Source organism: Brachyistius frenatus, unplaced genomic scaffold, assembly GCF_029030835.1.
Source record: "Brachyistius frenatus isolate BFR_SWC_R1_liver_20210118 unplaced genomic scaffold, ASM2903083v1 Contig_183, whole genome shotgun sequence".
Lineage (NCBI taxonomy): Eukaryota > Metazoa > Chordata > Actinopteri > Embiotocidae > Brachyistius > Brachyistius frenatus.
In genome coordinates, this window is record NW_027210782.1 from 79,045 (window position 1) to 103,054 (window position 24,010).

Below are 24,010 nucleotides of genomic sequence, written 5' to 3' on the forward strand. Positions count from 1 at the left end.
AGGTGTACCACCGCAATGCCCTAACTCTAGTTTTTAGTCTGTCAAGAAACTCCTCCAGCTGTATGGAAGTTCAAAACTAAATCGCAGAACTATCCCTAAATAAATAAAACTTTTGATGGCATTCATTTTTCAAAGCATCAACACTTTACTTTTAGTGCCTAAAACTTGAGTACAGATTTATGTATGTAGTCTGTTGTCAGGGTGGAGAACTCTTTTAAGAGGAACCATTTATGATGCTTGGTGGGTTTGCAGAGGCACAGTGGTTCACCACACTTGTTGAGTGGGTTCGGATCAAATGCTTTACGAGACTTAATTTACCCCAAAATAGAATGAGATGCAAGCAAACAGTTTATCAGTCTAACCTACTTTTACTCTGTATACTGTAAAATACATGCATTGCAATGTTCTTTAATTCCCAAATGTATGGTTGATCTCATTTAAAAGTTGTATTTTTTTTATTTTTTTTTACTCTAGTGTTGTGTTCCTTCAGGCTTGATAACGGTGATTAAACAGGTGGTATGAAGCGGAGCAGAACAAGAACAGTGACAGCAGCAGGCAGCTGGAGAACATCAGCTGCTCCTGATAAAGCCTCAGCAGGTTGTCTGCCTCCGGTATTACCAAGAAGACAACAATAGAGACACCACCAGGTCCTATATGATGTGATACGACACTGAAACAACCTTTACATTTCAACAGACTGACCACAAGCCGTGTCAGAAATGCTTGTCTGTATTTGGTCATGTCTCAGCTTCATCGTCACATTACTTCTGAAACGCAGTGGTCGCAAAAGTGGAAATCATGAATAACTGTTCTATCTATAATCAGTTTTCACAGTTAAACAGAAACTCTAGTGTCATTTGAAAAAAGTGATGTAATTTTAGACATGGAAGGAAGTGACGGTCACAGTGAATAAACCTAACGCCACATCTAATTATGTTTGCAGCTCTGACTGGAAATCTCCACTGTCATTTGCAACCCTGTGCTCTTATACAGTGAGACTGGAACATCAAAGTGGTCGGTCACTTTATTGAGCACTTGACAGTCAGAAGTCGTATCGGCTGTGGAGAGAAGACTGTAAATACATAAACACCATCAAAAACACATTCTAAACACTCCTCATAAAAAAAAAAACTATTTCTATGTCAACAAGTTTTTTTCTCACATAAACAGGATTATAAAACATTTACAGCAGAATCTCCATTATTCACAAATATGCATGTTTTGAAACATGTGCACTTTTACGTTATGAAGCACGAAATACTCGTACCTACATGTCTCGGTTGTGAATGATGCAACTGATGTCACCGGGAATTGAATGACTAAACTCAAATTTCTTCATCACAAAAACACACTTTACTCAGAAAACAAGACATTGAAAGATTGCACAGCTGAGGAATTCTACTCAACAGGTCATTTTAGCTGGTAGGACCAAAATCTGGGATCTTCATATGATCATATTGACTAATGGTTTATTGGTGCTTGTGTTGAAAGGTTTTATATCAGAACTTCTAAAACAAATTCTGTGTATATGTGTTACATATTATTGGTATACACATTCGTATCAGCGCTTGGTGCTTGCTTTGTACGTCTCAAGATGCTGTCGCAGAGCTTCAATTCGCATGTCCTTCAAGTGGACCAGATGCTCTAACCTGTCCACTTTCATCTTCAGGATCTGCGCACACACACACACACACACACACACACACACACACACACACACACACACACACACACACACACACACACACACACACACACACACACACACACACACACACACACACACACACACACACACACACACACACACACAAGGATGCAAAAGGGTGAGGTTAAACTCGAGGAAGTTTCTTTCGACAACTGTGAATTAAGAAGAAAACTACCTAATGTGGTCAGAGGAAGTTGCACACTTGTGTCATAATTCAGCTTCTTTCTTAAAACACAGATGTGCCCACAGATGGAAGAGTTAAAAAAAAAAACTGTTATATCCGCTGAGTAGATACTGACTCATTGACCGCTGCTAACACAGGGTATGACGCATATATAACACACACACACACACACACACACACACACACACACACACACACACACACACACACACACACACACACACACACACACACACACACACACACACACACACACACACACACACACACACACACATCTGCAACAGCATTTCAGGTGGTGTTTTCTTTATGACAAGGTTCTTCCCCTGCAGAACATGAGAATGGAAGCCGGTTCTGTTTACAGATGTTGGACCAGTCAGCAGAATGTTTCCCATATTCATGCGAGTGTGTGTATGTGTCAGTGTGTACCTCCACAGTCTCCTGCAAAGCCATGACAGCTTGGTCTTTTTCCTGAAGGACTAGGTGGAAAGTCGGGTCCGTGTCTGAGACAAACTTGGCTTCATGCTGCGGTTTACTGTACAGGAAAAAAAAGACACATTATAAACACTTATACTGATTTGTTTTATTTAAATTAAAAGCAGTGTTTTGGTCAAACCTGTTTTTCTGTCTGTTCTTTTCCTCTTTATTAATCTCTGCCAGCTGAGCCAGAAGTCTTGTTTCAGTCTGATGGATCGCTGACGAAAACCACACAAAAGTACAACATTTCAACAATAACAATGTGAACACATGATGACTAAAAACTCTGCTGTTGTTGGAGACCTGTAGCGGTTCATCTGATAAATGTAACGTAAAAAGATTAGACTGGAGTCTAGAAGCTAGGAGAAGAGGGAGAAACAAGGAGGGAAGATAGAGAAAGAGAAAAATCAGGCTTTAAGTCGGCAGGGCTGAGCTCAGGCCAGCGATAAAGGCCATCTGGTGATGTTGGGAACTGATATGAGGATGTGAGTTTTGTGTCCGATTGTGGATGGGGTGTAGCTTGAAGAGGAAAGAACAGAGGGAGGAGGCCCTGGCCCGAGGTCAGCTGAACAGGATAGTTTCAGGGACAGATGAGGTGTGGGAAACATAAGAGACACATATCAGCAATTCACTCCCTTAAGGTCGTGGCATTTTCTAATCAGTCCAGTCTGTCGCCTTCAAACGGAGGGTTTGTGTCTCTGTGTGGTCACTGCTATCTCTGGGGCTGTTGACAGGCCACATGCATGGACAGTCAAGAGAGAGGGCAGGAGGCAGAGAACATCTCGTGAAAGCATCATTTCAGTGGCAAAATCAGCACCGACAGCAGTCACTATATGGTTCTCTCAAACGCAAAAACCACCTCAGTGTGTGTTGAATATGCTGATTTGGTATTTGTCAGCTGAGCAGCAGATACATTACTAGAATGAATCTAAAATTATACCCACTTCCTTCGCTGTGCTAAAAACAGGCAAATTTCTGACACTATCAGTCCAGTCAGGGTTACAGACTGTGTCAGCTAATACTCTCCCCACAAGACACTAACATGCTGCACAAAAAGGTATAAGGCACACAGTCATCACATTCGTTCTCATTCAGCAGCTGTAGTGTCCGTAATCCACTTGATTTCGCTGACTTAGTCATAGTTTAGTCACTTCCAGCTAAATCTTTATCACTATCCTGTGGTGTGACACGATGTCGGGTCAAATATGACACCAGATATAGTGTCTATCAATTACTAATTTGCTTCATGAGTATGTTGGTGAAATAAGAGATATGTCAGTTTTGTATAAATGCAATAATAGAATACCTGCACGAGATCTCTCCTGGTTCCTAATGTCATAATATTCCAACTCCTAAGTTAGAAAGAAAAAACAAAAGATCAAATGTAGTCATATTTTGTGATTCACATGGAAGACAATCACAAAATACAACACAAAATACTGATTCATATTTTGTAATTAGCATTCAAACAAACAAAGTGTGTCACCAGTATATCGTCAGCGGTGTGCTCCAGTTTCTTTTCCATCTTCTCCCTGAGGGCGCTCAGTACGGGCACTATCACTCCTACGGTGCTCAGAGCAATCTTCTTCACTGTCTCCTCAGGCACATGAAAATCCAGCTTGGAAAACACTTTTCTGTCCATAAAAAAAAAAAAGAAAAAAGAAAAAAAGAAAGACACGAGTCTGATCAACAAAACGAGTTACAATAGGAGCAACATGTGATTTAATTGAGGAGAGACACCACAGGGGCCAATATATTTACAGTGAAGTCCCATAAATCTGAAGCTGGCTATGTGCCATGTTAGTGGCTGGGGAGAGGATGAGTGGGTGGATGTTGGATTTGTTCTCACGACCATATGCAGAGGCGCAGCAAATGCTTTGCCTCTGTGTTTATAGAAAAATTGTCCTGAAAAACAAAAACTGAAGCGAAATCTGTCATTTCTATGAAGAGATATAGATTGGGATTGTAACATTTTGTGAAGTCATGTTGAAATCTGACATTTTCCAGCTGTGAGGTAACATTTTTCGGTAGTTATCATCTCATGACCTACATTCACTTCGTGTTCAGTAGCCTACATTAATAAGGCCTCTTTCATTAGATCAATATGAAATCCGATTAAACAAATAAACAGCGATAGAAAGAAGTGCCTTTACTCGAGTACTGTACTTTATTGAGGTACTTTACTTTAGTATTTCCATTTGATGCAACTTTATACTATATACATTTTAGAGGGAAATATTGCACTTTTTTTTTTACTACACTACAGTTATTTGTCAGCTTTAGTTAGTTTTCCGATGAAGAGGTGTCACAAGCTTTTAAAATACATCACATTGTGAAAGATTAAACCAGTAGTTTCCAACCTTTTGTCTTCTGAAGTCTTAGAAAATATCATTGTGCAGTCGGGGTCACATTTCAGATGTCTGAGTTGCTGACAGTTCCACCAATTTCTTTCTGTAAATTTCTCACATGGTTTCACTTGACTAATAGTTCAAATGATCTAATGTCTAATCTAATGTCTCCCTCACAAAAATGTAAAACACATTTGTTTCAGAAAGTTTTTTGGTTTTTTTTCTCATTTCATCTCCCAGTAAACATCTTACCGCCCCTCAGATTTATCTCCTGTCACTTTATATAAAACAGAAAATAAAGTAGTTCAAACTAGCTCCACCAAACTTTTACTTTAACACTTGAAATACATTCTGCATCTAAAAAGGCTATTTGTGTACTTTGAAAAAGTAGTTTTTTTTTTCCCACTCAGGACTTTGACTAATAGTGGAGTATTTTTTTTTACATTACTCTATTAGTACCCTACTTCTACCTAATTAAAGGATTTTAATATTTCTTCTGCCACTGCAAATACATAAAAAATAAACTGGTGTCTTGCCTGTTGAGGAGGTCCCAGTTAATGAGCTTCTGCTGTGTGGAGTTTGCAGGATTATAGTTGTGCAGGTCAACAAGCTTTGGGAAGAAATATTTTACAACCTCAGCAGCCATCACTGCAGAGGGTTCATCAGAGAGACAGTCAGTTCACAAGTCAGTCAAACCACAAACAGGACATTTGAGTTGGTAAACTACGCAAACAGCCAAACAGGATTGCTTTAACTAGATATACGTGACACTTTGGTGTAAAGATCGTGTTACTCCTGCTGCTTGTTTGGTTTAACATCCTCCCTGCGGACTTCCAGCATAAACGAGGGCTGACTTCACTACCTCCGTCGCTGAAGTCTCTTGATATATGTCTTTTGGGCCGGGACAGAGGTATTTTGTCTATCCATGCGAACAAATCCTGCAGTTCCTCTTCGTCCAGTTCTCGGTCCATTTTTTTTTTTTTTTTTTTTTTTCTTAAAGCGGCATCTGTTTCTCAAACAGTTTGTGAAGACCCAAACTGTTTGAGGGAGCTAGTTTCGTTAGCTTCCCGACGAAAACAGCTTGTTTGAGGAGTTGCTAGGTTACCGCTGCTCGAATATGGCAACGCAGATAAAGACTTCCGGTCAATAAAGGTGGGAAAAAAAAAAAAAAAAAAAAGTGACCGAAACATTTATGGTCGTCATTCACGTTTATTGCAAGCACCTTTTTTTTTTTTTTTTTTTTTTTTTTTTTTTTTTTTTTTACAGGAACAAAGGAAAATCTCAATAAATAAGAACATTCTGTGCTCAGAGTTTGCAGGACAAATCAAGGCAATTGTAAGAATCATTGGCATGAAGGACTGTGTGATCATGTCTGCTGCATAGAATAATCAATAAAAAAAAAAAAAAAAAAAAAAAAAAAATCCCTTGAATAATTACAATCAACATGTATCAAGTCAGCACACAAATAAAGCAGCTGCTGGAATAATTCAGTCCCACAAAGTCAAGCATACATCAGTTAGTACAAAAAGAAAAGAAAAGGTATGTAAAATATTGTTGATTTAAAAAAAAAAAAAAATCTGTAAAGTGCCCATTTTGATGACACGTTTTAAAATCCCTTAACAACATTATTTCCAAGAAAGGCAGTACCAAAACCATGTGAGGGAAGAGTAACTGTTAGTAAAACAGTTACAGCATTGATAGTGCAGTTGTCTCATAAAGTGTTCACATATCCCAGGATCAAGGCAGAGAGATATATCCCTTAAAAAAATCATCATGGCAGCATCGCCATTTGTCATTCAGAAAGCACAGAAGTAGAGTCTGTCGATCATGGCTTCAGGTTTTCATCAACATACAGAAGGCCTATATAAGCAAGACACAGACAGTGGTAATCCTCCGGGAGTCCACGAGGGACAGAAAAGCTGTCACGAGACTTTGCTGGTCTCTCGTGGATCTCGTTTCCACTTTAAAACGGACGAGCGTCTCCTTCTCTGTCCTTCTAGTTGGGACAAAGACAGCGTCCACTGTCAGAGGATCTCAGTGTTTACTCCAAGATGAATTATTCCCTCTGTCATCTGGGCCTGTTGGGGGGCATCAGCGCAGATCTCCCTGCGAGCTGCAAAAACAAACAAATACTGTTAGCACACATACTTCAGATAAGCGTCTCTTAACACAACTGCTCTCTTGTGTCTTTATTTCACTTGTGTCAGTGTCTTAGCTATTCAGTGGTGGCCAGGAGAGGTTTATGAGTTTACTGACTCACTAACAGTGAGCCACTGCTTGTTCATTACACTGCTATGTTGGGACGACTCCAAAAACCACAGACATTCACGTTCCAGCCTTTTGAAACGTGAATGCTGTGAATAACATTAACAATGTCTGAAGGCCGACCGCTGGGATTCGGAGGTTTTAGGAAAGTCTGGTTGTCTCTTGCCGCTGTCTGAACACTTACCAGCTGAGTGTGTGGCAGTGAGGACAGGACTGCAGAGGGCTTCGGCTTCATTGGAGGCATTGGAGGCTTTGGCTTCATGATCTAAGATGGAGAATGTCCATATCATAAACAGGCAGCAAAGGCAAGGACAGTCAAATATGTGGAAAAAAGTGTAGCTTTTATAACGCCACTTGTAATGTTCCTTACTGGTTTTGTTGCAAGTGGTGGCAGAGGTCTGGATGGAGGTAGCGGCTTTCTCTGACAAAAAAAAAAGAGACCAAAAAAACATTATAACAACAATTTATGCATCATTTTTCAAAGCCAACAGTAAAAAAAATAAAATAAGGGATGTCGCCAAATTGATTGTGCAATTTTACCTCAGTACAGATTGGATTCTTCAACAGAGTTGATGGGTGCATGAATGGCCTTATAGCCTAAAGAAAAACATGAATTTACTAAATGAAACACAGTAGTCTGCAATTCTACATATCAATAATGTTACATATAAACTAAGGTCAGAGCATATCTGCTTACCTGTTGTATCGTTGATGGCTGAGGCACAGATGGCAATTTCTTGGGTGGCTGTAAAGAGAAAAAAAACTCAGATAAGTGGAAGCAAAAGCATCTGAATTCTTAGTGGTTTTTGCAGCTTAAATACAATAACGGCCTGTTTATGATGCAGAATCACACTGTGGTTGTCAGCGTGTGGCTCAGGGACACTTCAGCAGGCACATATTTGCTGTTTCTGTAGCTTCAAATATGTTCCAGTCACTAAAAATTAATTACCACGTTGACATGGCTTGAGATGCAAAGTTGCATTCCTACAAATGGAAATTTCACGTCAAAGGTATCGATACAAGATAAAAAAAAAAAAAAAAAAAAGCTAACGCATACAGTGTCAGTGTGCGACACTCAGTGCTCTCTGGTGCCGAAGCTGTTTTATCGAAATGGAAGCTCACCTCTGGAGCTGCTCTGCTGGGCCTCGCTGCTCCAGCCTCTGGTCTGACGGCAGTAGAGAACAGGGGTTTACAAACTCGAGTGGCCGACGACTCCAAAAACGTAGGCTGGCTGATGTGTGTGGGCCGGAGACGAGGGCTACCTCGTGAACTGCTTGACCGAAACAACGGGTTGGATTGTCCTGAGGTAGCTGATAGGCATCTACAAAGAAATATACACACAGGAGCTCAAATTAAAGATGGACAAGATTATGGTGTTTGGTTAAGTGTCTTAATGTACAAAGTGATCTGAAAAGAGCAACATCTTTCTGTACCTCTTTGCAGGTCGCCTTTTTTTGATGCAGCACATTAACGTCCCGATAACCAGGACCATCAGCAGAAGTAAGCCGACCGCCAGTGACACAATAAACACAACCAGGTTCGACTCTACACACACACACACACACACACACACACACACAAAACAGAACAGATTACACTTTTATTGCAGAAAGATGAGCATGCAACAACATACGTCAACTGCTTAGGAAACAAAATTCACTGTAACATCATTACGGCATTTGTACAGACAACCAGGGAAATTCCACTAAATCAGTGTGTGCTTACGCTCATCGGAACAGAGCACAATTGTTTCAGGGTCCATGAGATACCTAATCCAAGTATTAAACTATGGTGAAATACAGAGCATAAGAGTCATGTGTAAATTATGGTTGCTAAAAGGTCAAGCATGTACAGGGGCAGCTACACAGACTCTGACTGTCAGTGTGCACATGTGCATGGGAGGACATTACAAGTACAATACCTTCAGGCAGCTCTGACTGCTGCACGGCACAGAAAGGTGGAGCCCAGCCAGGATCGCAGTGACACTTCCTCTCATGGTTGCAAACCTGTCAGAGATCACACTCAGTCAGTTATGTTATCACGGCACTCCAAAGTGTTGAGATTTCAACAAAGTACTCACCCCACGGTTGTTGCATTTAGCAGAACAGTCATTTGTTCCGTACACTTTTACGTTCTTGATGTCTTGACACCGTTGATTGTAACAAACCTGAAGGACAGATAAAGACACCGTGAGGACACTGATCCTGTTCACAGGTTTGCAATACATGGAGGTTTTGATCACACCGACTGTCACCAGCTGTTTTCTTACCATGTTGCTGCCACACTTGGTGCCAGTAGGTACCATGCCCAGATCTGCGGGGTAGTTATCTTCAGGGTTCATTGTAGCCTCATTGCACATGTCACCATTTCCTAGTTTGTAAAAGGACTTCCTGGATGTCACTGGGAACTCCCATCCTCCAGAGCAGAAGAGCGTCCCACAGGATTGATCTCTGTAACCGATACCCACAAAATCTATTTCAAAAACTAACAGTTCCACCTTTTTAATATGCACCGTTGCAGTGCTGTTTTGGCTTTTGATTACATACCGGCTGGAGCATCTCTGGCTAAACAGTGTCTTTCTGCAGTTTCCATACTGGTAGAAACAAGCATCTGCAGCTACGCCAGCATCTGAACACAATCATAACAAGACGGCTTTATGAGGCATGATGTATCAGAGTCAGAGCATATCTAAATCAAACTGTCAGTCACTGGTGTTTTACCTGGTCCCCAGAGTCTTTTGCAGTGTTCCTGGCGTGAAGGACATTGTCCATTGTAGCAGTATCCTTTCCCGCGGTTGCAAGACAAGCCATTTTGGGTGTAGGCGTCAGTCGGACAGGAGGCGGAGAAGCCAGAGCAGTACTCTGCCAGGTCGCAGGCCCCTGCCTTTGGTCGGCAGACGCTGCCTGTCGGTTTCAGCTGCAGATCAGAGAGAAACACAGATGGTGATGTACCGACTACTGAAATACATAAACTCACACATAACCAGCCAGACGGCGCGGTCACACCGTTTCTAGTTATACTGTAACTTAATTAGTATCAGTGTGACTTCACTCGTCTAGAGAGGACACAGCGAGTAGTACTTACTTGGCAGTTCTGGCAGCACTCTCCCTCTGCACACTGAGCTCCTGCCTTCAGTTGACAGGTGGTGGCATTGCAGCAGGGATTCTTGCATTCCTATGTGGCAGACAGAGGGATGCAGAATATGAAAATTCAGTGTCCTGTGTGTGATTTGCTTATGTGCATGCAAACTCTTTGGGTGTCGCATGTACAAACCTCTACAGTGCCACAGTCGCACTCTTCTCCGGGCTCTAGAAAAGCATTTCCACACACTTGTCCCCCATAGATGCGATCAGTGGTGGGAGTGTCCACCAGACAGGCGGGGTTGATCTCCTCCAAGAACCTGTTGAGCTGCTGCTGACTGCAGCTGCTGAACAGCTCTGGATACACAATTCTACAGGGAGAAGTAACAAGAATAAGACGAGAGAAAGAAAACACTAGCTTTACTTTGGGTTTAAGATTTGTATATTTGGGGGTTTACGTGCACGTCAGAAACTAAGCTTACCCGACACTCTCAGCCATGATGCAGCCTTTTTTGGATGTGAAGGAGCCACAGACGCAGTTTTCAGTATCGTGGGACAAACCCAGGTTGTGACCCATCTCATGTGCAATAGTAGAGGCCACTCCTATCGAGTTAGTGTTATGGTCCTGTGTGCATAGTAAACATAATTCCCTTTAATTACCTATTAATTTCCACATTTTTGCATGAAAATAAGTAAATATTGAAGTATAATTACCTCATTGACAGCTCCAGAGTTAGAAGTGCACATTGCATTGGTGTTTGCTAAGCCGACAGTGGAGCCATCAAAGTCCACACCTCTGAATAAAGATGAGGTAAAATGTTGAGACATCCGCTCTAACAGTTCAGACATCATCCTGATATCATCATTTAAGTGGAGAGTTAAAACAGCAGCATCTTACGTTATGAACTGTGCATTGTCGTGCTTGGTCTTCGGCAGCAGGCTCCGCTGACGCCAGTCGAGGAAGCGAACAAGAGTGAGCTCAGGGTTGGTGCTGACTTCTATCTGATCTTTGTACGACCAGATATCCAGACCGACCAGCATCACGCGAACACCCACGGGGCGATACAACTGAAACAGAGCAGTTAAACTCAGTTTTTCTGAATGTGTAAATCATGTAATGGCACAAACCACAGAACCTATATTTCAATGACAGGAAATCACTGTTGGGTCTGATGCATTCATGTCTCAGGGTATGCAAAGTGGATTGTGGATTATGTGTGAACATTTTCAGCTTTGGTGTGAAGATTCACAGTTAAAGTTAGATTTTCACAGCGACAGAACTTCTCCTTCCTTTTATTGGTCAGATTCCAGTCAGAACAAAGTATCAGGACAGATTTCCTGAATGTGATCCAGAGTGAAAGTAAAGATTGATGAAGTGCTACAAATGTTTCTTTTTCTATACTGAGCAAAACACTCATCGGTTTGAATCATTTAATTCACAGAGAAACAGACGTACCTTGTCCACATGGTTTGCTATTTCCAGTGCTCTGGCCTCTATTGTCTTCTTACTGCCAAACTTCTTGTACTAAAAGAGATTAGTATTTAAATTAGGAATACAACCAACAAATCTCACCTGCAGTAACAGACTCAGTGAAAGACAGGAGATCAAACCTCAGTGTGGTCGACCACAACAACCAGCTCCACCGTCCTCGGTATCACAGTACGGTCTTTGGTCTGGGCTCTGCTTTTCTGAGTAACACAAAAGGTGGAAGATATTAACAATATTAAACACGTGTTTATATTTATTGGTTTAGTTTGAGGGAGTTTACTATCCCCAATAATTGAGACTGTTTTCAAGTAGAGTTTTACTGTTTGACTGTTTAGATGCTTTTAGAGCGAGAACATGCTGTACTGTAGCAACAAAATGCACATTACAATCATCCTACTGAGATATTTTCATGGAAGCATATGACTTTATACATTAAAATATGATATAATAAAATTTTGTCATTTCTAAAATAATGTTGCCTCTTTTTTTTTTTTTAGCTGGTTTCATGTTGTAAGGGAAACATGCAAAAACTGAATTATTGATATAGAACTGTGCATTGTGATAATTTAGAGCTTGGTTTTTTTTTGGCATAAATGTGTCAGTTGCATGAATGCATGGTAAAATATTAGCAGTCTTGTTCCAAATATATCAGCTGTAGTCTTCGAAGCCATGTCCATGCTGTGTTTCTTTACCAGACTGCTGAGCTGGAACAGTCCAGACGGACGAGCTCCATGATCATAGAAAGTGGTTGTGTTTCCATGGGAACAGGAGCTCCTCTTCCTTCTCAGGTGTTTGTAGTTGTAAACAGCATGAAGACCCTCGTCGCTGTGTGCTTCAGAGCTCTGTCCAGCGTCCGGCTGTCCCGCCTCGGGACCGGCCAGAGGTTCAATAAGGTACATCTGATCCTGGAGACGTAAGAAACCCCTGCAGGGCAACACAAGAGTTTTAGAGGGGACAGCAGTAAACTGATCACATGACTCTCTTGGTGTCCCTTCCACCTTAATGACCCTGACATGTGTGACATTGTGATGGAGGACATGGATGCTGAGGGACACATCCCCTCTTTGGATTGGACACGCTGGTCATGATATGGGACTGTAAGTCTCGCGGTTGGAGACTTACAGTCCCATATCATCATGTGTTTAATTAAATTTGACACTTCCATTTTGTAATTACAGCTAAAATATGAACGAGAAATTCACCAGCTGCATTACTCACTTTATTCCTGAGCACAGTCCAATGCTGGCAGAGGAGTCTTCTACTCCCACAATGTGCCCATGGTAGTAGCAGTGAACCTGAACAGACATCCAGAGAGAGATTTGGTTTTCATTAATCTTCAAAATATAGCCAGTCAAAATGAGTCCTAATTTGAGAAATACAGAGTATATCTTACATATATATATTGTACAATATGTGTTGTGGCCAGAGGAAATGACAATCTTTATGTTAAGTTCCTTAACTCAAGAACTGCTGTAGTTGAGGAACTTACATTTCGTAAATGTCTTCTGATATTTTGAAATAAGCAGGAAATACTGGCATGTGCTGTATGAAATGTCCTTAATGTGACTTGATAGGTACATGATGGAGATGACTGTGATCTGTAGCAAATTAATAGCCAAATACCGATTAAATTAGTTTGGCTACTGACTACTGTAATGATAAGTGGGTCAAGTTTAAAGATCCACTTCTCATGGAAGATGTGTGTTTTACAAAAATCTTCTATTGAACAGTTCAAAACCAGGACTTTTAGACTGGCAACAAAATGATCACATCAATTATTTCCTTTACTAGAAATGAAATGACACAAAACCGCTGAAACTGGGACGGCAGGTGGGACAGAATATCCTGCCTTCTTCACTGAATTTTAAGATGTATCTTGTTCATGCTCACAAAAAAGACTAATCTAAATTTTGTATAATACATCCTTCTCACACACTTAACAAATATAAATGAAAGAATGAAAAGCTACATACTCCGAGATCTGGAGTAGTTGAGACTTGGATGCCCTGATCAGAGAAGTGTGTCACAGAAAAGTTTTTCCCGACAAGATCTCTGAAAAGAAAAGAGTTTTTTATGTCAATAATATTGACAGTACAGAATATGAGGACCATGCACAGCCTTCACCAAAAAAACACTGTTCAAAACATAAATGGATGTTTCAGGTTGTCTCACTTGTTCTTTTCCAGGTGCAGAGTGTAGTTTTTCCCTGCAATCCTCACAGAGTACTGGAGTACATCAGGGTACTTCTATTCACACACAAAACAGGAAGACAAAAGACTTTAATGCAGCCGTCCACAGATTTAAACGATGTTAAATAAAGTGATACAACAGTACAGAAGGGTGTGTGTGTTACCTTATGTGTAGCAGCATTATTAATAAGAGACGAATCTTTCAGCCTCTGGGGTTTAACTGTTTGGTACTTTATAACATGAGGCAGAGTCCTCACATTGGCCGCAATTATTCCTGCAAGTATTAGAAAAGATTTATGAGACAAAGAAAGAAAGAAAGAAAGAAAGAAAGAAAGAAAGAAAGAAAGAAAGAAAGAAAGAAAGAAAGAAAGAAAGAAAGAAAGAAAGAAAGAACAGCTACTCACCCCATGAGGAGAAAAATATCCATATAAAATATCCAGTCTGTGACATGTTGCTCTACCGCACGGACTCTGTCATTGTGTGCCTTGCAGTCTGAAGGAAAATGCAGCTCTCCGCCCTCTCTGCTGTGTAATATCCTGAGAATTACCAATTGAAGCCGAGAAACCACGAGTCACAAAACCCCCTGTAAAAGGTTCAACAGCGGTCTTACACAAATATATAGCCTATGAAATGTGGGATGCTGAGACAGACAAAGAGAAGAAACTAAAACGCCTAGAAAGTTATTTTTTACAGTTTATTGAAAAAGAATAAGCTCTGCCTGTGTTGGTCTTAATGTTGGCATCGTCGTAATTATTCTCACAAGTTCATAAGAGGCGGTATAGGCTATCTAGTTCAAATGCGACAGAGTTTTTGTCTTTAAAAAAAAAAAAAAAATATGTGAAAATTTCCAAAAGTTTATCAAATAAATGTTCATTGAGCTGACGGAAGCAAAACCCATTGAGACATATGTCACCATCTAATGGTAAATTGGTAGAATTGTAGGCTTTGCTCTGATGTCCTCTTTTACAATTGAAACGTGAAACTGACTCTCAGTTCCGTTTTTTGAAGAACTTTGCATCCAGAAGGACAACAAAATATAAAGTAAAACACGGAACAGCTTTTAAAATCATAACAAAAATCAATTTAACTTCGGGCGCCGCTCGTAGTGGATTCAACGCCAATGCTGAGTTTGGCCAGTTGGTGGCGGTATCGCACCTTTTTTTTTTTTATTATTTATTTATTTTATTTTGACAAAAGCCATAACGAGAACCCTGCCTGACGTCATCAACCCGCGCCAATTTAAACCAAAACAGACAATTCCTTCGGACGCAGTCAGACTTTTAACTTTGCGGTAAAGAGCAGAAAGAGAGCATGAGAGCAATGCTGCAGCCGCCGGTCGAGCCGCTGACGGCGGGAAAGGTTTCAGTAAGAAGAGAGCAGCAGCAGCAGGAGGAGCGGAGACGGGACGTTGAGGGACAGAGTGAGGACGAGGAGGGACACCCGTTCAGCTTCACGCCGCAGCTCGTCCGTCTTCACAAAGACCACGAGATCTTTGAGGTAACAGCAACAAACGAGCCGACCCGTCACTGAAAAGACTTCCCGCTGTAACATGCTGACTGCTGTTCACAGGACGGAGACGTCCACAGACACATGTACCTGCAAGACCTGGACATCTGCGACGCAGAGGACAAGCCAGCACTCAGGTATGAATGAACTCGTGTCTCTGCTAGAAGTAGTTTGTGTCGTGCATAATTTTACAAGCTAATTATTAGGGCTGCAACTAACAATTAGTTTCATTATCAAATCAATCTGTCTTATTATTTTCTCAATTAGCCTTTAAACTGTCAGATAATGAACAAAAGCTGAATTCAGCTTTTCGATAAATCAGGTTTCCCCGAAATCTTCAGTTTTGTGGGAATCGGTGAAGAATATAAATCAGTGTTTCCCGAATAATCCACAATCCAAACATATTTAGTTTGGTACCACGAGAAGAAACATACAATGTTCACATCTTGAAGCAGTTATATTTTCATTTAAGAAAAAATGACTCAAAACCATAAATTGATGATCAAAATATTTGGTGATACATTTTCTATCAATCAGCTTTACTGATTCGTTGTAAAAGAAAGAAAAAAAAACATGAACTGCTGGAAGTTTTCTCGAACTGAATAGAACAGAAATTAAATTTGATCATTTTATCAGTATTTAGATATTTTTGTGGCTACTGTTTGTTAACAAATTGATATCTTTGTTTTCTGCACTAAATTCTTCCATAAATGTGCTACAATAACAGCTGTGGCGTCCTAATTGACCGCTCCTCTCAGGGAATCGGGGGAGAAACAAACCATCAAACCATCAAACCACAAGTTTCCGCCAGAAATTATCTTTTTTTTTTTTTTTTTTCCCACAAGTGGTTGATTTTCCTTTTCTCAAATTTCCGCCCGGTGTGACGTCAGCGTTGGGTCAGCCGGTCAGTCAACCTTCCTCCTCTTGCTCTTGTCCCCTCTCAGTGTGTCGGAGTTTGCCTGTCACATCTCTGGCTGCAGTTCAGTCTTCAGTACGCTGGAGGAGTACGAGCACCACTACAACTCCCTCCACAGACACGTGTGCTGCTCCTGCCGTCGCTCCCTGCCGAGTGCCCGGCTGCTAGACATTCACATTCAGGAGTGGCACGACTCCCTCTTCACCATCCTCGCCCAGAGGCAAGACATGGTGAGTCCTTGGGTAAAATACACACTCCTGTCATCGCTGCCGTTTGGTGCACATCCTCTTAAACTCTGAGCCAAAAACAAACAAAAAAAACTGCATCTAAAAGAAAATCCTTCATGCATTGTTTAAGATAAACACCAAAGCTTTTAAGGAGAAAATTCTGCTGACGCTTCTTTCACATTTTCAGTACCAGTGTTTGGTGGAGGGCTGTGGACAGAAGTTCAGGATGAGTAAACACAGGAAGGACCACCTCATAAGAATTCACAAATATCCTCCAGACTTCAGATTTGACAAACCTAAAAAGGACAGACGGTGAGACTGCGCCATCTACATTTTGTCCACTAGGTGGCAGCAAGGTTTTAGTAGAAACATGACTCTATGCATGATTTCAGTTGAGGTGAGCTTGTGTTGGATAAAAATGACTTGTGCCTTTGAAATGATTTTTTTTTTTTTTTGGACACATTCTTGAAGTGTGGAAGAAATGTTGTTTTCACTTATTTCAGATTTTCTTTTGTAACATTTAGAACGGTCAAGTTCTAAACTAAAAAGCGCTTTGCTGCTTTATTGAAATTAGTGTGTAACTCGGGATGATGTTTTTTTCCAACAGCTTGTTTTAAATGCATATTTTTGAAGCACATCTTGACCCATTAAACAGTAAAATGAGTTTTAAGTCATCATATTCGCGTCAAATATTCTTATGTTTTTATATATGTATTTTACAAATCGTATCTCTGTTGATAGAACCCGAGATACAAAGAAACAGCAGCAGCAGCAGCAGCAGCAGCAGGACTCAGCCATGGAGGTAGTGGATGATGTGTGTGAGTCTGAGGGTGTGTGTGAGGTTTTGTGTAATGTGCTGTCCGATCAACCCGAGCAAGGGGAATCCATGGAGACGCTTCGGTCCGAGGAAGAAGCCGCTGGTATGGAAAAGTCCGCCTCTACCGAGGATCCTTCTGCAGCAGCTCAGGGCGAAGAGTATACAAAGCCCGCACCACAAAAACCACAATACTCCTACAGGTTAGTCTTTAAACAAATCTGTTGGGAAGCAGACTGAGACGGGCATTTTTAAGATGTTTTTGGGTTCTGGGAAATTAGAATACATTTTTTGCTGTAAGATAGATGTTTGGTCTTCTTAAAGTAAAACTTGGGCAATTATGTTTTTAAGTCTGTGTTAAGCAAACTATCATTCTATTATTTATGTGGAAGGATATATAATTCGAGTGCATGCGAGTTGAAATTTTCACACTCTTTCTTACTGTTTTTATGATTCAAACAATGAACAGTCTGGGATACTAAATTCACCAGCCGTGCTCTTCTCTCTCAGGGTGCCTGCAGCCGTGTGCTTCGGTCACGGCTCTGTCCGCGGCTTCAGAGGACGACGGGGCAGGAGGAAATGAAACGTCAGCGTCAAGCCTTCCGTTTGCTGTCCTTTAAGATTTTATTACTTTGTACCCTTTTAACAGAATGAATTTACTGTCATATGTGTCCTTACATCAAATAAAATGTTTTTGCAAGAAAAAAACAGAATGTGTGTAGTTCTAACTTAGCTGGTAAAGAATACCTTTTGTTGTTGTGGCTCTCATCTCGCTTTTCTCCTTTGTGATGACATCCAGCCTGTCAGCAGACAGGATCAACTGCACTGATAAATTAAAATAGGCTTTATTCCCATGTTGGTTTCCAAATGGAAGGTTACAAAGTACACCATATTATATTGGATGTTGCTGACCTGCTTCATTCTGATGGACAGTTTGACGAAAAAAATATAAATGCACGTATTTTCCTTTTAAAAGAAGGACACAGTGCAATTTGAGGTTTTGATGCAAATGTTTTTTTTGAGTCCGCTGGAAGATTGTTTTGGAGAAGAAAAATGAGAGAGGAAAATTTACATTATAGACTTTAATAATTGTACAAAACAAATGTTCACCCATAAAATAAAAAATACACTGTACAATAATGGCTGATGTGAGTTTATCAGCCGTTTTTAGCACATTGAGTGTTTGCAAAAATAAACAAGGAATTTTATTTACATTTAGTAATGAAACTAAATGTTCTTGAGAGCTCCTTTAACAACTGTGCAAAAACATTCTCCCTTTGAGCTAATGACAATATAAAGAAGATTCATAGTTCAATTGTGTTGAAATGAGAAAATTCATTAGGAAGTTGCAAACAGGAATTGTGTGGTTTGGTTGTTATTGTTGTAGGAAATTCACCTGGAAAGACCTGATGCTGCATAGTTAAGTCGCTGTGCACCACTGAAGAGCTACAGGTAAACATGTTTTTGAAGATGAAACACAATGTACAGACAGATTTCATTACAAACACAACTAATGAGCACATCATAGTCTGATCCATGATACCTGGGTGACGGCAGCTGGATGAGTTGTTGATTGTGAGCTATTACAAATGACCCAAATATTGTAAATATGGATATACTTTTGTGTATGTTTTTGTTGAAATACTTTGAGGCTTAAACATAATTGTGGGGGACTCTTTACCAATCGCATGTGGTAACTTTTATTCTCTTCAGCTTCTTAAACTGTCTGACTGAGCTCTTACTGAATGGTTAAATCCCTCAGATTGTACAAAACAGTGTATTTTCAGAGTTTTAGACGATTAAAACATAACTAATATTCTTTATTTTTTTAAGGCCCGTTAAAAGGCTAAATCCAGCAATGAACTGATTCCAGCAGCTCCACAGAATATTAACAGCCAACACTTCTGAAAATACAAAAGTGATCTCTGTTACATGTTGAGCTGTTTCCAAATAATCTGTATTGCCCTTATTTCTTGTGGAGAAACATGGCACCCAGTGCAACTGTGTTGCTCAGTGAGGTGTTTTTAATAGTTTTTGGACAACAATGGATCTCAATGGCACAAAGGAATAAACTAAATCAAACAAATCTTATATTAAGCTCATTTCCATGGGATTTTTTTCACTTTAAGAAAAATACAGAAAGTCTCCAAAGTCATCCTTTAAATAGGCCTACTGATTCCGGTTTTATTATATCCCCAAAATTAAAACGGTCCTTTAAAATTGAGAACATTTCCTGAAATGGAAATACACAAAAATCACATCTCTTCAGGAGTTATTGCTTTCAGTCCAGAGCTACAGGCCTTTAAATAATCATGTCACTCACGGAATAATTCAGCCTGGACAGAAAAGCTCAGTACAAATGGAATTAAAAAATTATACCATAGAAGGAAAAAAAAGGATTTCACTGGATACGCTGAAAAAAAGGACCATCTTAACAAATAATTTATTGTGAGGTCCTTTTTAAATAATTGTTCACTGAAAATCAAAGACATTTTTGGAAAAATCTAAATTCAGTCAAATTATTTTTCTGACTTCTGTTTCTTGAATGAAACGACTATTTTAAAATTCAGCCAGATCAACAAAATATATATTTCACTTTAACGAAAATAATTGAGATTTGATTTAATATGAATTTTCACAGATTGATTCATAAAATAGACATTTTTGCAATATTTTCTGTTTGAAGGCATTTTTTTTAAACGCAGCTGTCCCAACGAAGCAGCTTAAAGTTAGTGAGAGTTAAGACAAGTAGTACATCCCATACGGTCCAGTGAATAGTCCTGGCACAGGTAAGGCAGGCCGCGGTCCGCTAAGGGACCCGTACAGTGCGGGTGCGCCCACGGGTGCGCTCAGCGGGAAGGGAAAGGCGAAGGCCGGGAGCAGAGGCTTCGCGGCCAGCTTTAGCTTCTCCAACTCGGCCTCCTGCAGTCTCTTGGCTTTAGCCCTGCGGTTCTGAAACCAGATCTTGACCTGGGTCTCTGTGAGGCTGAGGGAGCTGGAAAACTCTGCTCTCTCCGCGATGGAGAGGTACTGTTTCTGACGGAACTTCCTCTCCAGTGAAAGCAGCTGAGAGGTTGTAAATGGAGTTCTGGGTTTCCTGTTGTTCTTGTGTTTCCGTAGGTTGCAACCGGTCGGGCTGGGAAGTCCTGGAAGTAGATGTAGAAAGTCACATCACTGTGGAACATTTGTGATCGATGTGACACAACTGTATATGACTTTTCTAGTTCGATTTTTGCATTACGCATGGTAAATTCAAATCAGGGAAATATCAAACACCAAATTTAGGCATTTGTCAGTGTGCTGCTGCAGGCCACATCGGAGCAGTTATTGAAGTTGTTTAAAGCAAGTTTTTAAAGTCCCTCCCCTTCATCTTTTTTTTTTTAATGGATGAAAATTAAGGACATTGGCTTTTTTTCTACATCGAATTTCCTCATCAGCGCAAGCTGCTCTTATGAAAAGATAGAAAATATAATACACAATGACTGAAGTCACTATTTTGCGCAAGAATCTTTGGAGATCCTCAAAACAGTTTCGGTAAGGTTGGGAAATAACGTGTCTGTCAGAATTAAGAAAGAAAGAGAACAACCGACACTCACTTGTAGGGGATGCGTAAGGAGCCTGCAACCAGGTGCTTGTCTCCTTGTCGCTAAGTTCCACCTCCTCCGGTTTGGACCGATGAAGTCCCCCCGGTGACGCACACTCGGTCTCCTCCGCTCGGACACAGCCTGAGCCAGGCTCGGGGGAGTGGAGGCGTCTGCACGGCGTCTTGTATGATATGAGTGACTCGACACTGAAAGGCAGATCTAAACTTTTGGTTTTACATCTTCGAACAGGTGACAGCTGCAGCTCGTCTGTTCTCACGCCACCAGCGGGGCTATCCTCTGGCGTGGAATCCCCGGGAGCAACCGAGGGCGGTGATCCCTGCGCAGGATTCATCACGCACGATTGAGGTGCCATACAACCTTCTTTCCTGCAGCTCTCTCCGTCACTGTTTGTGTTTTCTTGCTTTCACTTGAGGAGATCCGTGTTATTGCCGAGGTCCCTCCGATGCTGCGCACTGACTTGCCTTTCCTTCAGTGAAGTGCTGCAAGTTCCTCTCTCATCTTGCCGCCTGCCTATCGGTTTTTAGATGTTTCCACGTGACACGGTTAAAGTGGTTCCTGATAGGCCAAGCTTGTAATGACAATGTTGTGGTCCATTTATTGCGCCGTGGTTCTTGACAGATGTAAACCTTTCATCCGTTGCAGAGCGCGGAGTCATGTCATGTAAGGTAGGTCAAATGTGGACCTACCTTTCCAATACCTTCTAAAAACTCCTGAAATACTCTAAATAATATTAGCAGTGGATCAACTGACTAATGTGAAAGGTGTTGTTGATACTCAGATAATGATCACCCAATAGTCCACCTCAGCTCTGCAAAGCATTTTAGTGTCTTTCAACTCGTGTTTTGGTGTTATGTCCCCAACTTTACGGTTTTGCATCACTGTCACTGCTCTCATCAACCTCGTTTTCAGAAGTAACAGACAGCTGCTCTAAAAAAAAACTAAAAAAAAAACTAGACTGGTGGACTATAGAGTCAAATATTTAAATAAATAGTATACAATTTTTTTGGTGTTGTTGTAAAAACTATACAGTGGCATCACTTGTTACAGGGCCTCGTCTGGAAAGTTGTGCTTCAGAATATGTTGTCACCGTATTTAATTAAAAGTAGCAAGTCTATCTAGGCTTGGATTTACAGCGCTCTTTATCTTCCTAAGAGTTATTATCACTGTAAATTTCTATCTTGTGGCCTCTAATCAAATTGTCTATGGCCATATTTCAGTCTCTTGTGTTCATTGTCTGTAATCCTTTCAAGAGACAGTGAAGGGCCCATTGAAGAGGCCCATCCAAATTGGCCTTGTTCTGCAGCTCTTCAAATCAAGTCAAATCATTTTCAGTGAAACCCAATATGTGAGAGGTTTTTTTTCTCTCTGTTATGGGAACTGCTGTTGGGCCTGCAGCAGCACACTGACTGCCTGTCTGTCTATAGGACAATTGGTTAAATGGAGTTAACTGTTTCTCTCCCTGAGGTATGTTCCTGCTTTGATCCTGCTGCGCCTGGCGCCTGTCTGCTCTCTCTCCCCCCTCTCCCTCTCTGTGTGACAGTGATAGATCGCTGGCAAACCATACAAGCTCTCAATGACTGTAATTTAGTGCAACATTACATTCTCCTCTACTTACTGTGAATATTACCACTCTCACTCTTCGTCTGTTTGAAAGGGGATGTAAGGCGGTCTGTAATGTTTTGTTTCTCCTCCATTGTTTCATGCCAGTAAAGGCAACTGTCAGGATTTTGGTTTGAGAAATTTAAATCGGTACCTGCACTACAGTTTTCTTGTATTACAAAGTATGTCTGAAACAGCTAATGTCTCATGTCTTTATTTTCAGGTCAGTCCAACCGCCAGATGTTGAGATAATTCAGTGGATGCAAGCGAACTTTGACCTGTTGGTGGCGCTACATGAAAAGCCCCACAGTACACACAGACAAATTTACACAAACCTATGAATTTCGCTGGCTTCCCCCAGTGGAGAATTGTTGTCAGAGTTAATTGTGGTAAAATAGATTTTTTTTCTTCCGAACTGAACGTGTTGAACCAGGCCTAATATATTTCATTTTTTTTAAATCCTCCTCTTTCATCAGAGTTGGCAGGGCTTACATGGCTCCTAAGCAAACTTTGGGTCGGGGGCCGGACTCGTTTGGGATAAACATTTCTGAAACACACAGCGGGGAACTTGTGGTGGTGAAAGTGTATCGTCTTTAAAGGAGACGGGAGGCCTCCCCGGTGAAGCACAACAGAACATTATTCTGTGTCTTGGGTGGACCTGCCAACATTGGTATGTCAAAATGTCAAAGCATGTCAGATCACTAACTTTCCTTTTACATGCTGACATTTACAATAACTCTCACAGCTTCTGGGAAATAAACGGCGGTCACTTGTTAAGCACCACTTACAGCGATCACATTGTAAAGTGGAGTGATTGATCTGGGTGTTACATCCATCGCTGAAATAATAAAGTGAAGCTTACAGGCTGAAGCTCAGTTTCAATCAGGCCCAATCATGCCAGCCAAAGAGGATGTGGAGGCCCTCAGGTCTTCCTAGAGATGTGTCTCCTTATCTGATCTGAGGTTGAAGAGAATTGCAACATGTCAGTCTCCGTTATTTGTCTGATCTTTACCACGCTCAGCACATTGTGGCATGTGAGCTGCTGCTCTCTCTGTTTACACTCAAGTTCAAACCCAACCTGACGACCTGAACTATTAAAAAAAAACAATACAACAATTTTAACATATCTACATTTTGTCCTTTTTCTCGCATACCTCACGTAATGTCCGGCCTCAGTTATCACCTGAGAACATTTCTCAGGGTGTCACAAAGTCAAACAGGACAGGGGGTGACTCTGTCCTGTTTGTCAGATCAGATAAGGAGACACATCTCTAGGAGGACCTGAGGCCCTCCACATCCTCTTTGGCTGGCATGATTGAAACTGAGCTTCAGCCTGTAAGCTTCACTTTAAATAGGTCATTTAAAGTATGTTTCAACTGAACCTCAACTTTCAGAGCTGGTAATGGAGGTGGCTGTGTCTGACAAGTGCGTGAAGGTGAAGTTTTTATTTTTGAGGAATATTTCTCAGCAACTTTCTTGAGCAGGACATGCTAGGGACTCACATGGCAGATGAGGCCTGAGACCTTTGTAATTACCTGATGGCTTGCTGATTGGTTAAGTGCTTTTCATTTATCCTCTATATGTTAGCATGACGCGGCTGTCA

The 24,010-nt window shown here is 40.9% G+C and overlaps 4 protein-coding genes across 4 annotated transcripts; 1 reads left to right on the forward strand and 3 right to left on the reverse strand.

The window, feature by feature from the left end:
- Positions 1-1,008: 1,008 nt before the first annotated feature.
- Positions 1,009-5,775, reverse strand: spef1 (sperm flagellar 1). Its single transcript, XM_069717906.1, has 7 exons — positions 5,580-5,775; positions 5,254-5,365; positions 3,856-4,003; positions 3,676-3,721; positions 2,509-2,587; positions 2,322-2,427; positions 1,009-1,672 (listed from the first exon to the last, which is right to left on the reverse strand). The coding sequence occupies exons 1-7, from the start codon at positions 5,686-5,688 to the stop codon at positions 1,562-1,564; spliced, it is 711 nt and encodes a 236-aa protein (XP_069574007.1). The 5' UTR covers positions 5,689-5,775; the 3' UTR covers positions 1,009-1,561.
- A 184-nt stretch (positions 5,776-5,959) lies between these two features.
- On the reverse strand, positions 5,960-14,234 carry adam8a (ADAM metallopeptidase domain 8a). Its single transcript, XM_069717938.1, has 25 exons — positions 14,145-14,234; positions 13,905-14,014; positions 13,724-13,797; positions 13,525-13,603; positions 12,770-12,846; positions 12,244-12,475; positions 11,674-11,751; positions 11,519-11,587; positions 10,961-11,130; positions 10,777-10,858; positions 10,545-10,687; positions 10,256-10,433; positions 10,067-10,156; positions 9,703-9,898; positions 9,529-9,610; positions 9,252-9,432; positions 9,063-9,149; positions 8,904-8,988; positions 8,416-8,527; positions 8,105-8,303; positions 7,680-7,727; positions 7,523-7,579; positions 7,353-7,403; positions 7,167-7,247; positions 5,960-6,830 (listed from the first exon to the last, which is right to left on the reverse strand). Exons 1-25 carry the CDS (start codon positions 14,188-14,190, stop codon positions 6,786-6,788), a joined length of 2,652 nt encoding a protein of 883 aa, XP_069574039.1. The 5' UTR covers positions 14,191-14,234; the 3' UTR covers positions 5,960-6,785.
- Positions 14,235-14,983: 749 nt separating this feature from the next.
- znf511 (zinc finger protein 511) lies at positions 14,984-18,380 on the forward strand. Its single transcript, XM_069717925.1, has 6 exons — positions 14,984-15,237; positions 15,310-15,383; positions 16,191-16,392; positions 16,577-16,701; positions 17,131-17,406; positions 17,714-18,380. Exons 1-6 carry the CDS (start codon positions 15,052-15,054, stop codon positions 17,784-17,786), a joined length of 936 nt encoding a protein of 311 aa, XP_069574026.1. The 5' UTR covers positions 14,984-15,051; the 3' UTR covers positions 17,787-18,380.
- A 981-nt stretch (positions 18,381-19,361) lies between these two features.
- On the reverse strand, positions 19,362-21,263 carry msx3 (muscle segment homeobox 3). The gene is made up of 2 exons (XM_069717926.1): positions 20,800-21,263; positions 19,362-20,349 (listed from the first exon to the last, which is right to left on the reverse strand). Exons 1-2 carry the CDS (start codon positions 21,158-21,160, stop codon positions 19,943-19,945), a joined length of 768 nt encoding a protein of 255 aa, XP_069574027.1. The 5' UTR covers positions 21,161-21,263; the 3' UTR covers positions 19,362-19,942.
- Positions 21,264-24,010: the final 2,747 nt, after the last annotated feature.

Coding starts and splice junctions, on each gene's coding strand:
- spef1 (XM_069717906.1), bottom strand. CDS start 5,688: ATGGACCGAGAACTGGACGAAGAGGAACTGCAGGATTTGTTCGCATGG. Junction 4,004..5,253: donor AACTGGGACCTCCTCAACAG/GCAAGACACCAG, acceptor TTTTATGGACAG/AAAAGTGTTTTCCAAGCTGG. Junction 3,722..3,855: donor ACACCGCTGACGATATACTG/GTGACACACTTT, acceptor TTTCTAACTTAG/GAGTTGGAATATTATGACAT.
- adam8a (XM_069717938.1), bottom strand. CDS start 14,190: ATGTCACAGACTGGATATTTTATATGGATATTTTTCTCCTCATGGG. Junction 11,752..12,243: donor TGTTCCAGCTCAGCAGTCTG/GTAAAGAAACAC, acceptor TGTGTTACTCAG/AAAAGCAGAGCCCAGACCAA. Junction 7,728..8,104: donor CCAGCAGAGCAGCTCCAGAG/GTGAGCTTCCAT, acceptor TTCTCTTTACAG/CCACCCAAGAAATTGCCATC.
- znf511 (XM_069717925.1), top strand. CDS start 15,052: ATGAGAGCAATGCTGCAGCCGCCGGTCGAGCCGCTGACGGCGGGAAAG. Junction 15,238..15,309: donor AAGACCACGAGATCTTTGAG/GTAACAGCAACA, acceptor TGCTGTTCACAG/GACGGAGACGTCCACAGACA. Junction 15,384..16,190: donor GAGGACAAGCCAGCACTCAG/GTATGAATGAAC, acceptor GTCCCCTCTCAG/TGTGTCGGAGTTTGCCTGTC.
- msx3 (XM_069717926.1), bottom strand. CDS start 21,160: ATGGCACCTCAATCGTGCGTGATGAATCCTGCGCAGGGATCACCGCCC. Junction 20,350..20,799: donor TCCTTACGCATCCCCTACAA/GTGAGTGTCGGT, acceptor ATCTACTTCCAG/GACTTCCCAGCCCGACCGGT.